This window comes from Eptatretus burgeri, chromosome 4, assembly GCF_056783735.1.
Source record: "Eptatretus burgeri isolate ZD-2024b chromosome 4, Ebu_testis_v1, whole genome shotgun sequence".
NCBI classification, from domain to species: Eukaryota; Metazoa; Chordata; class Myxini; order Myxiniformes; family Myxinidae; genus Eptatretus; species Eptatretus burgeri.
In genome coordinates this window covers 39471360-39494064 of record NC_140964.1, presented here as the reverse complement: position 1 = coordinate 39494064, position 22705 = coordinate 39471360, and the positions used below count along the sequence as shown (strand labels likewise).

The following is a 22705-nucleotide window of genomic DNA, read 5'->3' as shown; positions in this document are numbered from 1 at the left end:
AACAGCCCATTAGTTGTGTGCGCCGAAACGGCCGATTAGTTGTGTGTGCCTAAACGGCTGATTAGTTGTGTGTGCCTAAATGGCCGATTAGTTGTGTGTGCCTAAACAGCCGATTAGTTGTGTGTGCCTAAACAGCCGATTAGTTGTGTGCACCGAAACAGCCAATTAATTGTGTGTGCCGAAACAGCCCATTAGTTGTGTGTGCCGAAACAGCCCATTAGTTGTGTGCGCCGAAACAGCCCATTAGTTGTGTGCGCCTAAACAGCCGATTAGTTGTGTGCGCCGAAACAGCCGATGAGTTGTGTGCGCCTAAGCAGCTGATTCGTTGTGTGTGCCAAAACAGCCCATTAGTTGTGTGTGCCGAAACAGCCCATTAGTTGTGTGTGCCTAAACAGCTGATTAGTTGTGTTCGCCTAAACAGCTGATTAGTTGTGTGTGCCGAAACAGCTGATTAGTTGTGTACGCCTAAACAGCTGATTAGTTGTGTGTGCCTAAACAGCTGATTAGTTGTGTACGCCTAAACAGCTGATTAGTTGTGTACGCCTAAACAGCTGATTAGTTGTGTGTGCCTAAACAGCTGATTATTTGTGTTCGCCGAAACAGCTGATTAGTTGTGTGCGCCGAAACAGCTGATTAGTTGTGTACGCCTAAACAGCTGATTAGTTGTGTGCACCGAAACAGCTGATTAGTTGTGTGCACCGAAACAGCTGATTAGTTGTGTGCACCGAAACAGCCAATTAATTGTGTGTGCCGAAACAGCCCATTAGTTGTGTGTGCCGAAACAGCCCATTAGTTGTGTGCGCCGAAACAGCCCATTAGTTGTGTGCGCCTAAACAGCCGATTAGTTGTGTGCGCCGAAACAGCCGATGAGTTGTGTGTGCCTAAGCAGCTGATTCGTTGTGTGTGCCAAAACAGCCCATTAGTTGTGTGTGCCGAAACAGCCCATTAGTTGTGTGTGCCTAAACAGCCGATTAGTTGTTTGCGCCTAAACAGCCGATTAGTTGTGTGCGCCAAAACAGCTTATTAGTTGTGTGTGCCAAAACAGCCGATTAGTTGTGTGCACCTAAACAGCCGATGAGTTGTGTGCACCTAAACAGCCCATTAGTTGAGTGTGCCGAAACAGCTGATCATTTGTGTGCACCTAAACAGCCGATGAGTTGTGTGCGCAGAAACATCCGATTAGTTGTGTGCACCTAAACAGCCGATTAGTTATGTGCGCCTAAACAGCCGATTAGTTTTGTGCGCCTAAACAGCTGATTCGTTGTGTGTGCTGAAACAGCCCATTAGTTGTGTGCGCCGAAACGGCCGATTAGTTGTGTGTGCCTAAACGGCTGATTAGTTGTGTGTGCCTAAATGGCCGATTAGTTGTGTGTGCCTAAACAGCCGATTAGTTGTGTGTGCCTAAACAGCCGATTAGTTGTGTGCACCGAAACAGCCAATTAATTGTGTGTGCCGAAACAGCCCATTAGTTGTGTGTGCCGAAACAGCCCATTAGTTGTGTGCGCCAAAACAGCCCATTAGTTGTGTGCGCCTAAACAGCCGATTAGTTGTGTGCGCCGAAACAGCCGATGAGTTGTGTGCGCCTAAGCAGCTGATTCGTTGTGTGTGCCAAAACAGCCCATTAGTTGTGTGTGCCGAAACAGCCCATTAGTTGTGTGTGCCTAAACAGCTGATTAGTTGTGTTCGCCTAAACAGCTGATTAGTTGTGTGTGCCGAAACAGCTGATTAGTTGTGTACGCCTAAACAGCTGATTAGTTGTGTGTGCCTAAACAGCTGATTAGTTGTGTACGCCTAAACAGCTGATTAGTTGTGTACGCCTAAACAGCTGATTAGTTGTGTGTGCCTAAACAGCTGATTATTTGTGTTCGCCGAAACAGCTGATTAGTTGTGTGCGCCGAAACAGCTGATTAGTTGTGTACGCCTAAACAGCTGATTAGTTGTGTGCACCGAAACAGCTGATTAGTTGTGTGCACCGAAACAGCTGATTAGTTGTGTGCACCGAAACAGCCAATTAATTGTGTGTGCCGAAACAGCCCATTAGTTGTGTGTGCCGAAACAGCCCATTAGTTGTGTGCGCCGAAACAGCCCATTAGTTGTGTGCGCCTAAACAGCCGATTAGTTGTGTGCGCCGAAACAGCCGATGAGTTGTGTGTGCCTAAGCAGCTGATTCGTTGTGTGTGCCAAAACAGCCCATTAGTTGTGTGTGCCGAAACAGCCCATTAGTTGTGTGTGCCTAAACAGCCGATTAGTTGTTTGCGCCTAAACAGCCGATTAGTTGTGTGCACCGAAACAGCCAATTCATTGTGTGTGCCGAAACAGCCCATTAGTTCTGTGCACCGAAACAGCTGATTAGTTGTGTGCCTAAATAGCCGATTAGTTGTATGCACCTAAACGGCCGGTTAGTTGTGCGCGCTGAAACAGCCGATTTGTTGTGTGTCCCGATAAGTTATGATTTAATGCCTTTTCAACCTTTATTTTGTTCAGCGAGTCATACAAGAGGTAATATAACGAATTCACCTAAATGACTCCACATTGACATCACCTACGTCAGTTTTTAGTTTGTGTGTTCCAATGATCGCACCCCCCCCCCCTCATGGAAGGTGAAGAGGGGACAATTATTCATTGGAGCAACTAATGGGTTTAATGGAAGTGATCAAGGTTTACCAAGGAACACTCCATTACAGGAGAATGACATGGGCACAAATAAGAAAAAGCAGTGCGCATGGGAAGATGTTTCACAAGGAATGGTGGCCCATTTCCCAGAGCACCCAAAATCTTCTGCCAGAGACCTGTGAGCACTCTGGAGGAGGATGAACACGAAGGTAAATGCACACAAATTTGATATTGTCGTCCTTCTCTTGAGGATTGCATCTATCCTCGAAGATTGTCAATGCACATCGGCGAACTTCCCTTTTCCATTCCTTTTCTGCCTCCTCTTGAGCTCATTCAAGCATTCCGAAGGTATCCATATTCACCGTCACATGGAAACTGCCACTTTTAAGCCATGCAATGTTTCTTCAGGGCCTTAAGCACACGCTTAAACATTCCCTCGCTGAGTGTTGAAGTTTTTTTTTTTGTTATTTAAACGTTTGTGATTAGGTTTTATCCACATTAGACTCTTCAGCGATTAACTTTGAACAGGTGATCATCTCATGATTAGCGATTCTACACGTGTTTAGCCCTTTAAATTCCCCAGAATCAGAAAATCATGTTTGGTTCAATGAATAGATACGGCTTCGCCTAACACTTAATCATTGTTCTTTTCTTGAATAAGTATCTTGAAGGGAAGATTTTAACGTTGTCTGTTGCCCTTTTACACTGATTGGCCTTGCCACCCCAAAAAACGCTCGATTGGCTCTGCCCCTCCCATGACATCATCTCGATCTCAGGCTCATACATGTACGGTCTGAAAGCACAGCACCTTCTTCATAATGATTTTGACTCTGGTCATAATCTGAGGATTCCTGATCAGAAAATTCTTCATCAAGTTCACTTTCTGACGAGTCTGAAGCGAGTTGCGCGCCCATTATCCATTGCGTGCTGACACTTTCCCTCAATTACGTCATGGCAGTTTATGTGGAATTTTTATGGGGTGGTACCCACTAGGTTTGCTTTTTTAACTGTAACACCTCAAATATTTTTTAGAATTAATAAGCCTATTCAGTTCTTTGTTTATGACTTAAAATCAGGATATAATCACATCAATTTATTTTCTTTTTTTCTGATTCTGTGGACCTTTAAACGTCTTTCATAAAGTCAGTGTTTCTAGGAAGCAACATGATTTTTTTTGATCACACTGGTTGCACAAAGGTTGTATTTGTTTAATTCTATAAATTTCAAAATGCTTTTGCTATATAGCGATTTAAAATCTTATTTGTGAGCCCTCCTACTAGTCCGGGCTCTGGGTTGCAGCCTACATTTCCCTTAAATATATCCATCCCTTCTAAGACATCAACCACAGCCGAAGGGACTATTCTCCTTGCTCTGACACTCAACTGCCACTAATCCTTTCCACAATTATTTGAGCAAAATTAAACACCTTCTGAAAGATGTGTCCTTATCGGATATCTTAAACAATGCTTACTATCAACTCCTCTGATTTAAACATTATGCATCTTCCAATGCATTCTAAAATTAAAGCCTGGTGTTGGCTTAGTGGTTAGGATGGTGACTTGGGATCCCAGGGTCTTGAGTTCAAGCCCCGTTGGCTGCTGAATTAACACCAGGGGGTTGACTCAGCCTGTCATCCTTCCGAGGTCGGCGAAATGAGTGCCAGTGTACTGGTCCCGGTGTATGCCCCGGTTAGAATAGGTGTACCATATCCCTGTGTGTCGTAAGAGGCGACCAGGGTTGGCGTCAGGAAGGGCATCCGGCCATAAAACATTGCCTCAAGAAAAAGCCAAACCCCTGCACAGCAGGGAAAAATGGCTGTAAAAACGGTCAATGCATTCTAAAATTCAATTTGTTTTCTTTACTGTTGGCTGAAATTGAGCTGACTGCTTCAGTGTTTTGTCGTCAATTATTCCTAAATCTTCTCCCTGATCTTCCCTCTGCAACATCTCTGCATTAAAAAATATTAGTCTGTATAGCCAATGTTTCTTCCTAAACCAATTACATCACATTCACCTACTTTGCATTCTAACTGCCGTTTCCTGCCCATTCTCCTAAATACTAACTTCCTGCATCTGTTGCTCCTCTTCCAAGACATTTATCTCACCTCCAGATCTTTCAGGTTACCTGGAAATTTAGATATCATAAATCGCTCGTCACCTCTTCATTTCGGTTATTAATATGAGAGACCAATGGCAATGGATCCATAACTGACTCCTATGAGACTCTGCTAGTTACTGTGGGACATAACCTTCCATCATATATGCTCATTTACTACGACTCTCTACATCCTGTTCTTCAACCAATTTTATTTTAATCCGATCTGTTAACCTGCCTCCTGTTTGGGACATGATTGAAAGCTTAACAAATGAATAGCTACACTGCATTAAGTTCTTACATTTATGTTGTTTAACCAACTAGTGAGAGCAAGGTGAGGCAAAATGCCAATATCAGGAAATTTTAATTAGATTTCTAATTTTCTTACCCCACCCACCTCCCCCTTCACTTCCAACTGACTAGATATATGTATCCTGAATATCCACACCAGAGCATAGTTGGCTGACTTTTAGCAGATAATGTAAAATAAGAAATGTTTAGTACACAAAGCTACATTAGGCAGAGCTAGAGCCCCCGAATAGGAAGTAGGGGGCCATAGCTAATCTCATGCCTAATAGGCAGGGTCAATGCAACTGTTTAGCAAGAAGAGCCATTCCTGACGACCCCCAGAACTGTTTTGTATACCACAAGCAGGTTAATGTGTGGCAGGCATTTCCTGTTGGTCAGGCATGCAGCAATAGCGGTGTGGCACTTACTTCCGGGTACCAACTGCAGTAACGAGGTCTGATCTACACACACACACACACACACACACACACACACACACACACACACACACACACACACACACACACACACACACACACACACACACACACACACACGCTCTTTTAACCAAAGAAACCTGCATCAAGCACCAATAAATGATGCGACGCAAAGTAAGCCCTTTGCCCACAAGGTAAGCATGAGACTCCTAATAACGCAGCACCCCTCAACCAACAGACTTGTGTCATCACTTATTGGCGAATCTTCAGCGAAAGCGTCGACTGAAAAGCACATCACCAAGGCTCCCAAGCATGTACCACTTGCAATGCCAATAGCAGTTAACATATAAATAACAAGACCCAATCCTCTCAAAGAGGAAAATCCTAGCCACTAGGATAATTGATTAGGTGAGAGCTGATTGATTATTCCCTCCAATCCCCCCATCCCCTCACATCCCCATGAATTTAAGTGTTAGATTGCATTAATATGTTGATGTAGTGCAGACTTGATGGGCAAAATGGAATGCCTGCATCAAAGTTCCCCCGTATAGCCTCGTGTTTGTGCCTTTTGGCCCCTGTATCAAGGTGATGTCGGCTACATCTCCTGCAACTGTTCACTCAATTCCTTTGTCAGTTTTAACCCGTAAATAACTGATTGTGTTTTGAAATTGACGAATAATGCAGCACATAAACATCGAGTCCTTCATTAGATCAAACAAGCTGCGCAATATTTGTTTTTATACGTCGTCGGCTGCTTGCTATTTTAAAAGTACGATATTTATTCAAATGTTTAATTAAACATCAGTCAAGTGTGCTTCTCTCTTTTTCTTTGGAGCTCCCACTCCTCGTCTGTCACCTTTTGTAGTTCCAACGTCGCATCTCAAACATACACTTGTATTTGTTTGATACATTTGGTTTCTCTTGCTGTCTTGACAACTTTTGCACTTTATCCCAATAAGTGCTTCATATTAATTTAATTTATTTTTCCCGCAGTGACAATATCTTCACTCGCTTTCAGCTTCCAAATGACACGTGGTGTCAACTTTCACATTTCCTGACCGCAAAAGCCACAATGACCAATACTGGACGCAGTCAACATTTCTCCATGACACAACACGTTATGCAGGACCTGTTGATAACAACACATCATGTTGTATTATTTCACGGAGTGGCAAATATGATTTTGACCAATTTCCCACAAAACATGTTCTTCTTTTGCTCCAATCGGTTCATCTGACCACATGCTTGTGAAAGTAAACATATATCGCTGTTACTAGAGAACCACCTCGGCGCCATTGTGTCTGGCATTTGACTCAGGCCGACTGGCAAGGACTTCAAGCAGCCATCAATCTTCTAGACTGGTCTGCCATCTCTACTTTCTCCGACATCAACTCGTCCTTGGAATTCTTTCATGCACAGATTTATCCCATCTCGTTTTCAGTTGTCCTACTCTTCCACCCATGGTACACTGAAGCTTGTGGCAAGGCAGTTGTCCTGAAAAAAATTGCCTTTGCATCATGGAAGGCAAATCCAACTGAAGGCAATCTCAGTTCCTTCCACAAAGCTCAGAGCAAGTGTGTGTCTACTCTCAGGAGAGACAGAAAACATCTTTTCTAATCTTAAGTCCGAACTCGCAAACCTGTCTCCCTCCTCCCAATCCTGGTGGCATCTCATTATGTCTGTCTCTGGTGTATGTTCCACCTCCATCCCCTCCCTTACCTCAAATGGCTGCACAGCTGGCACTGCACGTGAAAAGGCTGAATGCCTAAACTCGGTGTTTGCTTCGAAATCTTGTGTCGCAAACCAATCGCTTTCTATACCCATCTTACCCAGTCTCCCCCAGCTGTTCCTGGACTCTGTGTCCTTTCTCCTGACAAGGTGGAGAGTTTGCTGTCAAACCTTGACTCAAATTCTGCAACCGGTCCAGACGGCATCAGCCCACGTGTCCTAAAAACATGTTCTGCTGCTCTTGCTCACCCTCTCTCTGTTCTAGTCACCCTCTCGTTTGCTCAAGATCTTCTGCCATCTGCTTTGAAATCAGCTAACATTACCACTCTGCATAAAAATGGTGCAAAAACAGATCCTTGCAACTACAAACCAATCAGCCTTCTCCCAATCATCAGCAAGGTTGTGGAATCCATCATCGCTTCTGACATTAAATCCTTCCCCTTCTCCATTGGCTTGATTTCCCATCATCAATTTGGATTCAGACCAGGTTACTCTGCCCTGTATATGTTGCTTCTGCTTTCCCAACAATGGATGGAGATCTTCAATGCCAGACATGAGATCAGAGCCATCTCCCTTGACAGATCACATTCTTTCAATACAGTCTGGCACCCTGCCCTTCTCACCAGACTCTCTTCCTATGGTATCCAAGGGAATCTCCACTCATGGCTTGCAGACTTCCTCTCCTGTCGCAGCCACCGTGTGGCCCTTAATGGAGTTCTCTTATCCCCTCTTCCTGTCCAGGCTGGAGTTCCTCAAGTCAGTGTTCTGGGCCCTGTTATTTTTCTGGTTTTCATCAATGATCTCTCCGACTCTCTGGAAAAGCCTCTTTATCTCTTTGCTGATGACTCCACCCTCTGCTGTACCATCTGTTATCCCTCAGATCGGTAAGCAGCAGCTTCTTCACTCTCTGCAGATCTGGATAAAAATCACAAGCTGGTCAAATATGTGGAACATGTCTTTCAATCCTGACAAATCTCATGCTCTCAATGTCTCTCTGAAAGGATAGTCTAGAATCCCCCCCCCCACCCCCAATATACTTTCTCAACAATCCTCTTGAAGAAGTCCTTTTATTCAAACTTTTGGGTCGCTATATCTGCCATGATCTTTCCTGGGAAAGCCACATTTCCAAGCTGGCCTCCAAAGCCAGTCACCGATTGGGCATCCTCCATCGTACAAAGTCCTTCCTTGGCACACGTGAGCTCCTGACCACGTACAAAGATTTCATCCACAGCCTGATGGAATACTGCACTCCCCTCTGGGCTGGTGCTCCTGCCTCTCACCTTTATCGGCTTCACGTTGTGGAAACCAAGGCATTTTGGATCATTGGCTTCTCCCGCGATGAGGCTGAGTCTTTAGTCCTCTCACTCTCTTACCGCAGGCAGGTCGGTGGTCTTTCTTTCTCCTACCGTCTCCTCTCTGGCCTCAGCCCCCCCCCCCTGCTCTGTCTGCCATCTGTCCCACCCGTGTTTCCACAGGGCGCTCAAGTTCTGCCAGCAACCCCCTTCTGGTAAAACTACCAAAATTAAGAATCATTGTTCATCTTCACTCTTTCATTCCTCTTTTTTCCCCGCCTTTGTAACCCACTCCCACACACTCTTCAATCCCAGTCTTCCCTCCAGGTCTTCAAAACAGCTGTTCACCACCACCTCTTATCTTCCCCCATCCAAAACCTTGATCTTTTCTACCCGTGTTAATCCACTCCAAACTCACCTCCTTCAAATTCCCTGCTTTCCTTCCTGAAAGTCCTTGTAGTGTCCATCTTGTTTATCCTGTGTACCCTGCCCCCATCCCTCTCTTTTCCACAGATCTCCTCATGTGTCTGTTCCCCACTGTTTTCTGCTTCCCTCTCCCATCCCTCTTGTCTCCTGCTCCCCTTGTTATATGTTCTGTGTGTTCGCTCTTATATGAGCCTTGACATTGCATATAAAAAGTAGAAAAAAAAACATTTTGAAATAGAGAATATTCCAATTGAAAAAAAAAATAAGATGTGGAGGAGAGGAGATAGGTTGGGTTTTGGAAGAGTCAGGAAAGTAGTTTGGAAGGATCTGTCATTTTGTGGTACCCAATAAATTGATAACCATGCAATTATATTGCTAGCATGATGGCTTAGAGATATGTGTACTCACATTTTAGCTGTCTAGTCTGGATTCAAATCTTGACCCGGCTATAAACTTCCGCCCTGATGTTTTGCATTCAAGGCGAGGAATCAATATGTGCACCATCCATCAGATGGAGGGTAAGCAGGTGGACATGTCTGCCAGCACTGGTCGTTGGTGGATAAAAACCCCACGGTGTGTTTTGTAAAGCAGAGCCAAGTCATCATGAGCACCCTGGCTAAATTCCAGATTCCTGCTCTAACCTTGCTGGGAGCACTGCATCAGCTGCACTCCCAGCAGTGATGATGTGCACAATGGAATGATGAACTGCTTGCAGCACTTTACATTTTCATTACCTCCACCACCAAAGGTGGATGGAGGTTATGTTTTCAGTCTTGCTTATCTGTCTGTCTGCCTGTCTGTGAGCAGGATATTTCAAAAAATTATGGACGCATTCAGATGAAATTTGGTGGACAAGTTGGATGTCTGACAAGGACAAATTGATTAGATTTTGGTGAAGATCTGGACCTGTATCCGGATACTAGAACTGTTCTAGTGTTTCTTCACTATTGAGTGATTGGGCCAAAAACTATATGTAGCACAATATTTCAAAAAGTTATGGACGGATTCAGATGAAATTTGGTGGACAAGTTGGGTGTATGACAAGGCCAAATTGATTAGATTTTGTTGAAGATCTGTGTTGGGATCTGGCCTATCATATCAGTGGGATGTAAAATGTCAACTGTTCAGGCTGACAGAGTTATACGCTCTACTGAGTGCCGCATTGTAGTTTAATCATACTTTTAGCAAAGTACTATTTGAAAGCAGCATCACCAACAGTGTTTTTGAATATTCTATGTTATAAATTGTATTCTTTAATTATCACATGCAATGTTCATAAGCACTGGCATGGAGATGCAGTAGAGGTGTGATGGACCGAATGGCCTTTTTTATTTGTCCGAGTATTCTTGTCAGGTACTTTCACACATCCATATCACGAGCTTGCATTTTGTCTGTTCCTGCTAAGTCTAACCTCAACCCGGCTTGCATGTTGCTTGGCACATGGCTGCTTGTTCTCCTGTGACTGGAAACCCCTCTGCCATCTTCTTTTGTACATGCAGTCAGAACACGAGGAGTTAGAAATGGTAAGCTGAGCTCAGCACAACCCCAAATCGATTGCAATAACATTGCTAGCTTTTACTCTTGTACTTTATGATGTAATATTTTTTTGCGTGAATTACACTTATCAGCAATAACTGACTTGTGGGTATAAAATCTGTTTCTGTATCTTCAGAACCATCGGTTGGTCAGTTCTCAGCAAGTATTGCAGGCCCTGGCAACACCGGTGGTTTCGATGGCAACACCAAGTCAACATAGTGGTTACCAATCAAATTATAGTACCGGTAAGCATATTTTCCTTATTCTTTAAGCATAGGCCCTTGATAAGTGCAAGAGAAAAACAACCATGTAACAATATCTCCATATTCTCAAAACGTAATTTAATAAATTGGTATGTCAGCAAGTTAATGGTGAGCAGCTCACCAGGGGTTGTAAGTTAAAATCTGGTTAAAGATTACAGTACTGTGTTAGGTTTTGTATTATAAACTGAATTTCAGGAGAATTACCATTGTATTAATTGTTGGTTAATAAACCAACTTGGTTAATTCACTTTGGGGAGGAGGTAATCTGCTTGCCTCCGGGTCTGGTCAACACATGATGCCAATTCACTCTTCTGCCCGAAGGGCATTTGGGAGATACTAAAATGCTACCCGTGAAAGGGCAGCGCTGTCCAAAAATCCTCCAACTTGTATCGGGATAAAAGCAAAACAAACAAAATGATATGATACACCCTGACCTCTTTTGTACCAGACTACTCAATGCCAAGCGCAGACCTGAACACACTCTCTGGTTTTGGAACACCAACAGGCCTTCATGTGGCATCACTGTCCAGCTGGCATCAACACCAACAGCAAACTGGGCATCATTCAACAAACAACCTAACACAACTTCAAGCGTAAGTATAATGTGATCGAAATTTGGGTGCCAGAACAAATATTCGATGACATACGAGGTGTGTTCAAAAAGTATGCAACCTTAATTTTTCATGCGTAAACAAATGAAGCTAGGGAGGCGTGGTTTGGTGCACGTATGTAGGCGATTCTAATCCGTATGCGTGAATATTTTCCCACCTGCAGAAGCTGTCAGTCGCCAACAGACCGCCGATGAGTGAGGAAGCGTAAGTGAGCGCCATCAGATTTTCGTTTTTGACAAAATGACGGAAAAACTTGAACAACGCTACTGCATCAAATTTTGTGCAAAGCTTGGCGATTCCCAAGTGGAAACGATCCACAAGATTCAACAGGCCTTCGGGAACGAAGCAATGGGCACCACACAGATAAAAGAGTGGTACATCCGCTTCAAAGATGGTCGCACATCAGTGGAAAGTGAAGCACGTTCTGGTAGGCCCTTAACATCCCGAAATGAGATCGTCATTGACCAAGTGAGGACCCTGCTGATGCAGGATCGTCGAATCACGATCAGAGAACTTGCAGACGAGGCGGGCGTCAGCATTGGATCCATTCATTCCATTATGACTGATGATTTGGGCTTAAGGAGAATCTCAGCAAAGTTCGTGCCAAAGCTGCTGACGATCGAGCAGAAGCAACTCCGTTTGGAGATCGCACAGGACATGCTGGAGACTGTGAACAGCGATCCCAACTTCTTCAACACAATGATCACTGGCGATGAGACCACAGTGATCCGTCATTCTGTCAAAAACGAAAATCCGACGGCGCTCACTTACACTTCCTCACTCATCGGCGGTCTGTCGGCGACTGACAGCTTCTGTAGGCGGGAAAATATTCACGCATATGGATTAGGATCGCCTACATACGTGCACCAAACCACGCCTCCCTCGCTTCATTTGTTTACGCACAAAAAATTAAGGTTGGATACTTTTTGAACACACCTCGTATAGAAAGGTTTCCTGGAGCCTGACTGGTTGTGTGAAACTTATTCTCAGTGTGTGCAGCTCTGGACATCTATCGCTGCAGGGCAGCCCTTGTGTCAGCGTCAAATCAGAACCTGTGTCTCCACCGCGAGATCGTGCCACACCCTCTGCCAGCAGTGGTTACCCCATGCAAATGCCAATTGGTATTGGAGGGCACCCAGGGCCTCAAGAAGCATGCGGTCGCTCTCCAGCTGAGTGCCTAAGTAACAGTTCCTATGAGGGCTGCAGCGATCGTGATGAGCCGTGCCGGGCCGACTATCTCGGCCTAGCTCGTTCAGCAGGCATGCTTGGGCCTCTAGAGCCAGGCGACGTGCCTGCCGTCAAACGGCTGCGGCTAGCTGAGGGCTGGGCGACATGAGTAACACTGTGTCGATGGTGGTTTATTTTCCTCCTTCCTTCAAGTCCTCTCTCTCTTTTCCCCAGCCTCTCCCATTTACCCCTTTCAGTCTCACTTATCACCTATGCTGAGATCCGCTGGTTGTTGAGGTTCCATTCTGCGGGTGTTTGAAGGGCACTTTAAAATGGTAACAACAAAGTACTATCGGAGCAGTGATAACATAACTAATCTTTCAACTAAATGTTTGGCAAGCAGGCACATGGCAAGGCACCACAAAACCAAGCGGACGGTTAAGCAGCAGAAAAAAAAAATGGTGGATCCAGTGGCTTTTTTTTTCTTTGAAACAGTGTTACCTCCTACATTGTTCGCAAACTTGTGTTTTATGCTCTTGTCATTGGCAATGTCAGATCTTGCCCAAATTTATCCTTTTGGTCGTGCTTTTTGAGGTCGTCTTCTTTCCCCCATCTTACCGCAATAGGACAAATCACATAGCCCCTCCCCATCTATTCAAGTTAGAGAAGTGTGAAAATAATTAGATTACAGTGTAGGGCACCGAGAGTGTTTCTGGAGAAAAGGGAGCAGCGAGGTCTGCATGCAGGCAATGGCTTGGATTTGTCCCCGTAAATGTGGCTTATTCTGCACTGCAATTCAGAAGGCTGGAGATGGACTTCCAGTGCACGTTCTTTAGACCTGCACTTCGTCGCTGCACTATTTCACCGACCCCAAATCCCAGTGCTTGGTCGCATTTGCACTCTCTGCTGCATCCTCTTCTGCTGAACATCCTGTTTTATGAAGCAAAATGGCTGCAACAATTGCTTCAAGAGGACTGATGGTGCAAGAAAGTGTAAAGTTTATGTGCTTCAGTTTATTTTTGTTGTTGTTGTTGTTGTTGTTGCTGACATCATGTTATGGAAGAAAAGATTGTTGGTGAAAGCAAGGGTCAAGAATGAAGAACACTAAATAGCTTCGGCGGAGGGGCGTTTTCGCAAAAAATGATTTCGCGATAATTGTATATAATTCGATGGTGGAGTCGACAGGGTTTAGCGCTTAAAATTGAAGTTGACTGGGGAATTTGAGACGAACATCAGACAATACTGGGCTGGAAACATTCACGGGATGCGTTGGCACGGCGGTGCTCCTGGGTGGTGCTACTGTAAATTTTCAGGGTCTTACCCTGGAGCGACAAATTTGCTGCATGGCAGCAGTGAGGGATTTTTGTTGTTGTTTTTGGTCATAATGTTATACATAATTATATTATTATTTTAAAACAGTATTTTCCATCACGCCATCCCGCATTTTGAGACTTGCAGTAAACATTTTGTTCTTTTTCCTTGCTCTCAGACTCTGTCGAACCCAAAGTCTGTGGACGTAGTTACCGTTCATCCTATCTATAAGGAACGTGATATATTTCAAAAAACAAACTAATCATCATCCCAGTGGTCTGTCCATAAAACGTTGCCCTTATTTGATTTCTAATTAAGAAGGCACGAACACTAACGAACTGCACGGAGGATAATTTGTCCCTGCGCACAGGGGTGGATACGATCTTGTGACAACAGGTTCCTCATATGTTCTTTTTATTTTACAAAAGAGTTGAGTATGAATTGTATATTAGCACATATGACTGGTATACATCTGTGTATGATTCGTATACGCTTATTACAACTGTTCCATAAGGTTTAATGCTTGACTTTTTCAATGACCCAAGCAAAGATTTTCCTAAATTTTCCTCTCTCCCTTACGGCTGTAACACTAGGTCGACCTAGCATGGAACCACATGTGGTGCAGTAGAACCAGCAGTCAACGTAACTGAATTCATAGTCACCCTCTCAACTTTTCGCCACGCTGCAGAGTGTGCACTTGTTGGCTTTCAGGATCTAGTTTGGCCTCGTATAACTTTGAGGAGTATCGGGCGGTCTGGCCTCATGAGGGGATCTTGCCCCGAGACGGTGGCAGAAGGGGCTTCACACGGTGAAGATGGTGCGCAGTGTCGTGAATCACTCGGTCCTACCATTGCTTCCTATCAGTGCCCTTCAGAGTTGAAAAACACACATAATAAAAGCTTAAGGCCGAGAGTCCAACCGTTTTATCAGAACTCTCGGCCGGATTGCCCACTTTGAATGTTTTGTTTGGCTTTTAGCATTTCATAACGTTTTTATTTTGTTTCTTTTTGCCTGGTAGTAAATTTTTTGTTCTTTTTTTGGTTTTGATGTGCATGTAAGAATGAAGTGCTTAAGTTACTGCAGAGGATCCAAAACCTTTTAAGCCGTTTGTGGCACACGAGCTGGACCTCGCGGCCACCGACGGAGCTGTTAAAGTAATAAAAAAAAAGAAGATAAAACAAGAAAATGTAAAAGGTCACTCAATCCAAAAGCTATCTTTGATGGCGACAGATAAAATTATCTCCTCCTTTTATCGTTGTAGCAATATTTTTATGGGAATATACGAGATATTGTACCGTTGTTAAATTGTACCGTTTGTATTCTGCGTTCAAAATAATAAAATGGATTGCCTTTATTCCCCCCCTTCCCCTGAGTGGCTGACCATATCGAGTGCTACCTTCACTTCAACTGCTGAATGTTCCCAAATACACTTTCGAGTTCCTCTGCCTTTCTGAATGTTTGGCAAAATAATTTGCGTACACACAATTTCAGGTCCCCCCCAGAATCCAGGCCGATAAGCAGGTCTTCCTCTTCGTTACAGTACAAGTGTGAGAGGCACCACTCGCACGGTGTGGCGTGTGAAAATATCCAGAAAGAAAAATCATCATGGACAAAGAAGAAAACAGATGTTCCAGTGGAATATAAACATGGGTTATGTGTTTATTTCATTATATAAAAAGATACAGTTCTTGTTTGCGAAAACCTTTGTAAAAATAACAGATATTAAGCAAAAACAATATGATTTTATCTCGCATTTCAATGTTTCAAGAGACAAAGTGTGAAAGCTCGAATTGAAACCCATATTTGAGACTTTTACATCAACCACTGAGCCAATTCTTCTTCTTCTTCTTCTTCTTCTTTCATATGCAGCACATAGATGTGGGTTGCATCATTTGCTGGGGGCATGGATTTACCGCTGATACAATGCCTCCTGTAGGTTAGAGTAGGAATTTGTAATCTGTTCATGGTGCCGATGCTAGCTCTCCTGATCTTTTGCGAAGGACACCGTAGGATTGTCAACATCCACCAGCAAATGCCGGTAGATTGGATATCCGGCTTCGCATCCCTCCAATGGACGCACACAGGTTGATGCTTCGCCTTGCATGCGAAACACCAGGATGGCAGTTTATATCCAGGCCAAGATTTAAACCCAGGCTTGGTAGATCAGAGGTGAGTGTGTGGACCTCGAGGATATTCTGCTAGCCCTGCTGGTTGGTGGATCTTCACCAACTAAAACGAGTTTTTTTTTTGCAAATGTGTTAAGTTTACAAGGATTCCTCATGTTGTGACGATATGACATAACAAGCTTAATGCAGTTGATGAGATATCAGAACTGGGACTATGTCTCTGCATATTCCTACATAGTGTTTTTACCTATTCTGATGGAAGCACACCATTAGGAACACATTCAAAGCTTGTATATAGTGATTTTATCATGATGGAGTTCAACACCAGGCCAAAGGCAGACCGTTGCCTTCATGGCTGCGGATTTTAGTTACTGCATACATACGTCTATGGGTTATTGGCACAAATTACAAGTATAAATTCTAAACTGAAAGCTTGTTTTCATACTATGCAAGTTAACAGGCAGTTATGCATGTAGGAGCTTTAAATACATATGATGGTGATTCATTAAATGATTTAAGTGATGCTGATATCAAGTATTTTGATCGAACTAAAAATGCCCATCACATTGGCCGACTGGTAGATTGGTGGTGTGACCATCGCTTCCCACAGATGGCACTCTCAGGCTATCCGTTATTTTATTGAAGCCATCACACTGGTTTCTGGGATCGCAATTTCCAGCATATGGAGTTTGGAAATTTGATGTTCATCAATTTTCCTCGAGAACAAAACCGAACCGAGTGAATTTAATACGATGGTTAGTGCAGAAATTGGGGGATTTTAAAATAATATTTATTTATTTATTAGAGTTAACGTGAAAAAACACATGGGGTATGACCCATTAGTTTGACTTTAAAAGTACAGTACATGATAAGCAATATAAAAAAATAAAGCACAACCAACAGCAACCGCTCACACAGGTCACAGGGAGGTTGAAGTTGGTTTCAGAGGGTGGTTGCCTCGTGGTTCAACTTGCTTAGGAATTGTTCTCTCCACCCTTCATTTGCAGCACTGTGTGCTGCCTTGTCTCAGCCTCATCATCCTCTTTGCTGTCTTCGGGCAGCTGCGGAAAGGCAAATCAATTCTTTTCTCAGATTGGAGTGTTGAAACCATGCCAAAAGCAGCGGTTTTAATCATTTTACCACAAATGGATATCTCACAATTTTAGGCTGAGCTCTCAGGAATCCCACGGTTCAATTTTTACGTACAGATGTCATAAAATAACGTGCTACCGACATTATCCGGCTTGTCTCGGCTGACAGCATTCACCGGTGGATGCTAAAGGTCCCACGTCGCCTTTCAAATCGCTGGTGCAGCGGTAAAATCCTAAATTCCAAATACTGTACTTTCTGATGGGGTTACTGATTCATCGGTTGAGGAGCCAGACCCTTCGACATGGTGCAAGCCATGAATGAGTGGAAGCCAGTTTAACGAATTACCTCACCTGAACGGCACATCACGTTCTCCCCTTCAATATCCAGAAATATAGCAGCTTCAGCTTCATGCATCTGACAACCCTTGTCTCGGTTCTGGATGTCACTTTTTGTGGTTGTACATTGAGAATTAAACTTCTCGCATGCACACTGGATTAATACATTTACCACATTGAGCACAATAGCATTGAACTACCCTCATAACTGTGTTAGAAAAAGCTGCATTGTAAATAACAGTTACATAATGCCCTTTTTGTATATTTTCCAGGTTGGATTGGGGGGAAGATTAACGGTACTTTCAGGCATTTTTCCGGCAGGAAAAACAACCAGGATGTGGCATTATGGGACTTTTTGAACACTGCATCAGGCCCTTGTTTTCGATTCAGTGAGATTTCAGGTCGTTATTACATTATTTATGCCTGGCGTTGGCTGAATGGCTAAAGTGGTGGGTTTGGGATCCAAGGTGGGTTTGGGATCCTAGGATCCTGAGTTCAAATCCCACTTGGCTGTTGAATTAATACCAGGTGGGGTTAACTCTACCTGTCATCCTTCTGAGGTTGGCAAATGAGTACCAGCTTTCTGGTGACCCGTCCAATATTGTGCCCAATAGCCCAGGAGACTGCTTCGGCAACACCAACGCTTTGCACAGAGTATGGTGCTGATTGATGGATGGATTACATTATTTAGACTTAAACCCTGTACGAGGGCTTTGCTTTGCATTTGGTAAAGTTTCAGGTCTTTATTGAATTAGTTAGGCTTTAGACCCTGCATTTAGCCTTTGCTCTGCATTTGGTGAGGCTTGAGGTCTTTATTACCTCCACTACCAAAGGTGAAGGAGGTTATGTATTAACCCATGTTTGTTTCTTACTTGCAAAATTGAAGATTTGTAAGTATATTGGTTGGTCTGATCTGTAATTAGTCTCCTACCAGTTTCACCAGAAGGGACTATAGGTTTGCTCTCCGTCTGTCCATCCCTCTGTCCCACCTGTGGTTTTTCTGTTTGCCTTTCTGTCTCTCTGCCTGTATGTCAATCGCTTACCAGTCAGATTTTTACTCAAATCGTCACTAAATTTAACCACCTGGTGGAAATGGTCACAAACTGGAAGTTTTCTATTTTTGAGGTCAAAAGGTCAAGGTCACATAAAATTGTCAATTTTCAAACAATTCACTTGATATCTATGTCTATTTATCTTCTATACAAAAAAAAATATATATATATTCACACACACACACACACACACACACACACACACACACACACACACACACACACACACACACACACACACACACACACACACACACACACACACACACACACACACACACACACACACACACACACACACACACACACACACACACACACGCAAGTTGCATGAGTGTGACTGAACAGAGTAAACATCGTAACCACAGCATGTGCAATACTGGATGATTCCTCATTTAAGTGCTCTTGGATCTGGACAGTGCATGCAGAGGTCTAAAAATCTCGATATTCACACAATTTCGAGTTATGTGTATCTTTGTTGTGCACACTGGTAGTGCATAGGCTCCGAGTCGTTGGTTCGCACACCTACCGGAAAGTAAAAAATATATATAACCACAAACTATTCAGTCAATTCTATCAATGTATAATTACCTTTCTGTCGATTTACGTTACCAAGAAACCTTCACAGTGTTAAAGTTACTATTATGCTATCAAAGGACTTTCATAGCAAACTCATAAAAAAAAAATACAACCTCGATTGAGAATGAATTCCCTTACCAACGGAATCTGGGACTCCTTATAAATGCTTCCACTAACTTTTCACGCACATGCTGGGTGGACAAAATGATGCTCTGACAATTCCTGGTGTGATATTCCTGGCAAACTCTCTAAATATTCCATACTCGATTGGGAACTAATTCCCTTACAACAGCACAGCAGGACCGGTTTATCTGCTAGTTACGTTAAGTTAGGCTTTAGATCCTGCATCGGGTATTTGATTTCCATTAGGTAAGGCTTTAGGTTTTTATTGCGTTCGGTTCAGTTTTAGACCTTGCTTCAGGCCTTTGCTCAAGAAGTCCAACATGAGGACAAGACTCAATGGAATTCCAAGTGCAGTACTATAAATTATGTATATCCTTCCATCACTCTCCTTGATTAATGTTGGACTCATTTTTTAGACAGACTCATATCCAGGCAGTATTACTCATGACCCACAGAGACAGAATAAGGAACGACCTGTCAAACAATGATGAGATATATCTTGGACCTCAATGTTTCGTTTGCGAATGCTCTCCATGGAAATCCTATTTTCATGGCAAAATCACCAACAGAGAAAGGTCTTGGCTGTGTGGTAGGATGGAGGCAGACCTCAAAGTTCAAATATTCCACATTCCACAGGCAGTGTTCTTATTGTCAGCCTTATGTAGGATAACCTATCAGTCGGGGCTCCATGGGGTTGACAACAATACGAATTCAGAATCGCAGTGGAGAACTTTCCAAATGCTTGGTAACATTACTGTAGGGGTTATTTTTTTTAATCATTCTCATGAAATGTTAATATAATTATTCTCCACAATGTTATGCATTATTTACATAAAACAAACAACCGTGGGTTAGATTTAAATATGGGGACTTATTTACTACTTCAGCTTGGAATTTGGTGAACAAAAGCTAGTATTTAGCCTGGATAACATATGTTTGGATTATATTTACAAGGGTTTATTGGAATGTTTATGGGTGGCTGAGTATTTGCTGAGTTCCTTGCTGAGTATTTGGCCTATAGTGTTCGGAGCATCTTGAGCAGACTGCTCCCATATACTAAGTTTATTTGTCCATTGCTTATACTTATATTAACGTCCTTGTGATTCATGTAAAGGTACACATCTGTGTTGGCTTCATGGTTAGTGTGGTGGGCTTGGAATCCTATGGTCCTGAGTTCAAATCCCGCTCTGACTCAGTCTGTCATCCTTCCGAGGTCAGCAAAATGAGTACCAGCTTACTGGGATGATTGAGCCATTTGAGTGTCCTTGTGTTGGAGTGGTGCCTGTTGACTCGTCCAGAATTGTGCCCAATAGCCCAGGAGACAGCTCTGTACAGAGTATTGTCCCAATGGAATGAAATAGAATGTCTTTGTCTTGCATATGCTATACATACAAGCTCTTCCAAGAACATTAGTTATGAGCATGTACCTGCAGAAATTCTGTGTAATGTAGAATGTAACTTGATTAATATTGTTATGTGTAAGGGAGTTGGGACCTTAGCAAGACTGTGGTCAGTGTAACTTGGTCTGTGTGTGTTGAGGTTAGATTGCCATGTAACAGGGACCTGTCAGAGTAAGGCATCTTGTAAAATGTGATGTTGAGGCACCATATCATACGTAATTCAAAGACAGGGTAATCAGTAATATTGGAGGCATAAACACCTCATGTTTGTGGGCAGGGCCAGGTGAGGAGTTCCTGTCATGAAAAGTGTGTCACCCGTGTGTGTGAAAGGCCATTACATCTCTCTGGCCAGCGTGTGCCAGCCATGGCAGTGTGCTCTGGAGCCAGAAGTGGCAATGGATTTGTTTTTATTGGGCTCCAACCAGGAGGAAGAGGAGGACAAGAAGCACATTACGGAGGAGTTTGTTAGATAGAGCATTATTGTGGTTTTCTATGAAGTACTTAAGGATTGACTCAAACTTGTATCACCCTGTTTTTGGAGAGGGGAAGAAGTGACCTTGGAGAGAGAGAACTTCACATGCACGGTGTGCAAAGAAGCACTTTGAGGAGGAGGAAGCAGAAGAGCTTAGAGAGAGAACAGAGGGGAGACAAGGAGGACTCGTGTAGAGAAAGGACAGAGAGGGTCACGAGGGCTGGTTGAGTGGCTGATTGTTGCTGGCACTCCCCGTGGCTGGCTGGTCTCTTCTCTGGCTTAATGTCTTTGGACTCACTTCGCCATTGGCTCTCATCATCTCGCTCCTGGCTTCCAAAACGGGCGACATTGAGCTGTGCATCTGCACATCATAGACAAAGCGAAGTCCCCACCTGCAAAACTTCAATGTTTGTATAAGTATGATCTGTGGTGCCAAGAGTGGGTTAGGTTTTGTTCTTTATTTATTATCGTTGTACTGTATATAAGTTTGCGTGTCCCCATTCCCTTCTGGGATCGCAGTGAAATGACTTTTGATTCGCTTGGTTCGTTCCATATATGATAACATCTCATCTACCCTCTTTCTTGTAGTTTTCTTTACAAATAAACCCTTGAAAAGGCAAGAAAACGTGTTTGAGCCATCTGCTTCCCGTGCATGTGCCGTCAAATTTAGCACATTTTGGCGACCTTGAGGAACAGGAAAGAATAATAACTGAATGCTGAATTCAGTGCAGTGAGAGACCATTTCCCAAGATGAATGGTCCCAGCGCTGTGTCATACCGTGTTCACGGAGCCTCAGACATGACAATATTATGCAAAGCAGTTACTTGATTAAATCAACCCCACTGACCCCTGCCTCAACTCCCCTCCCCCCACCCCAACTCCTCAGCTCCCCCATCCAACATCAAGGCTTCAATCCCCTCCCCACTCCAAATCTTCAAACCCCCATGCCCACCCCAAGTCCTGAACCTCCACCCTACCCCCAAAAAGCCTTAAACCCCACCCCCATCTCCAAGCTGTCCCCCTCTACCTCTTCCCACCCTTTCTTCCCATTCTTCAAAGCAAGAGGGCATTCTTACATCGTTACATATTACGAGCAGGCACCCCGCCTTCCGATTGGGAATACCCTTCTCGGGAAACCTTCGGTGGGAAATGTGCTGCGGCACATTCTTGGAAATACACTTTATAATTGTTGTCATTTTTGAAAAAGTTTATTAATCACAACATATCATACTCCATATCACAAGATAAAGGAAGATGATTTGTAATACTGGCTATCACCAAAGGTGGCACTATTGGGGTTTCTGTGACGTCCACATTTGTTCCATTATAGTGGGATTTCTTCATTAACTCATTAAAATAGTGGAATATTTACCTCTTCCCCCTCCCATATCCACCTTGATATTATGCCATGACCAACTTTAGCAACTTCTACCTACTCATAACCTGCTTTACTAACTTTTCTTTTCTCCCCATTCACAAGATTGGCAGCAGCGAGATACGTCTCGTGAGACCAATTATCCAAACGACCTTCAGGTCCCCATTCACAATCTTGAGAGACATGTCCCTGGAAATGTTGTGGAATTGCCACTCTCATGTGATTGTGAGTAACCTCATCAAGGGAGGGGCGAAGCGCCCCTCCCTTTATATGGGACTGTTTATCTGTATGCAACTTTAACATGGGGACTGAAAATTCGTTTCTCAGCTTCCACTGGACGAAATTGGCTGTAAATTGTGTTCATAAATGATCCTAAATGAATCAT

General features: G+C 43.5%; 2 protein-coding genes across 11 annotated transcripts in view; one reads left to right on the top strand and one right to left on the bottom strand.

Moving 5' to 3' along the window:
* The window catches only part of LOC147027851 (myocyte-specific enhancer factor 2C-like), a 135245-nt gene extending 120125 nt beyond the window's left edge, over nt 1-15120 (top strand). For 9 of the 10 annotated variants that reach the window (XM_085877531.1, XM_085877527.1, XM_085877521.1 and 6 more), the window contains 4 exons: nt 10378-10401; nt 10551-10659; nt 11126-11270; nt 12279-15120. In XM_085877531.1, the coding sequence (XP_085733657.1) occupies nt 10378-10401; nt 10551-10659; nt 11126-11270; nt 12279-12624 (624 nt within the window). In that variant the 3' untranslated portion in view covers nt 12625-15120. The remainder of the gene's footprint in view (nt 1-10377; nt 10402-10550; nt 10660-11125; nt 11271-12278) is intronic. The other variant, XM_085877526.1, reaches the window with a different exon arrangement.
* Nucleotides 15121-15405: 285 nt separating this feature from the next.
* Nucleotides 15406-22705, bottom strand: part of LOC147027850 (ammonium transporter Rh type B-A-like) — a 63850-nt gene continuing 56550 nt past the window's right edge. Inside the window, exon 10 of the mRNA XM_085877520.1 lies at nt 15406-16953. Within this exon, the coding sequence (XP_085733646.1) occupies nt 16867-16953 (87 nt within the window). The 3' untranslated portion in view covers nt 15406-16866. The remainder of the gene's footprint in view (nt 16954-22705) is intronic.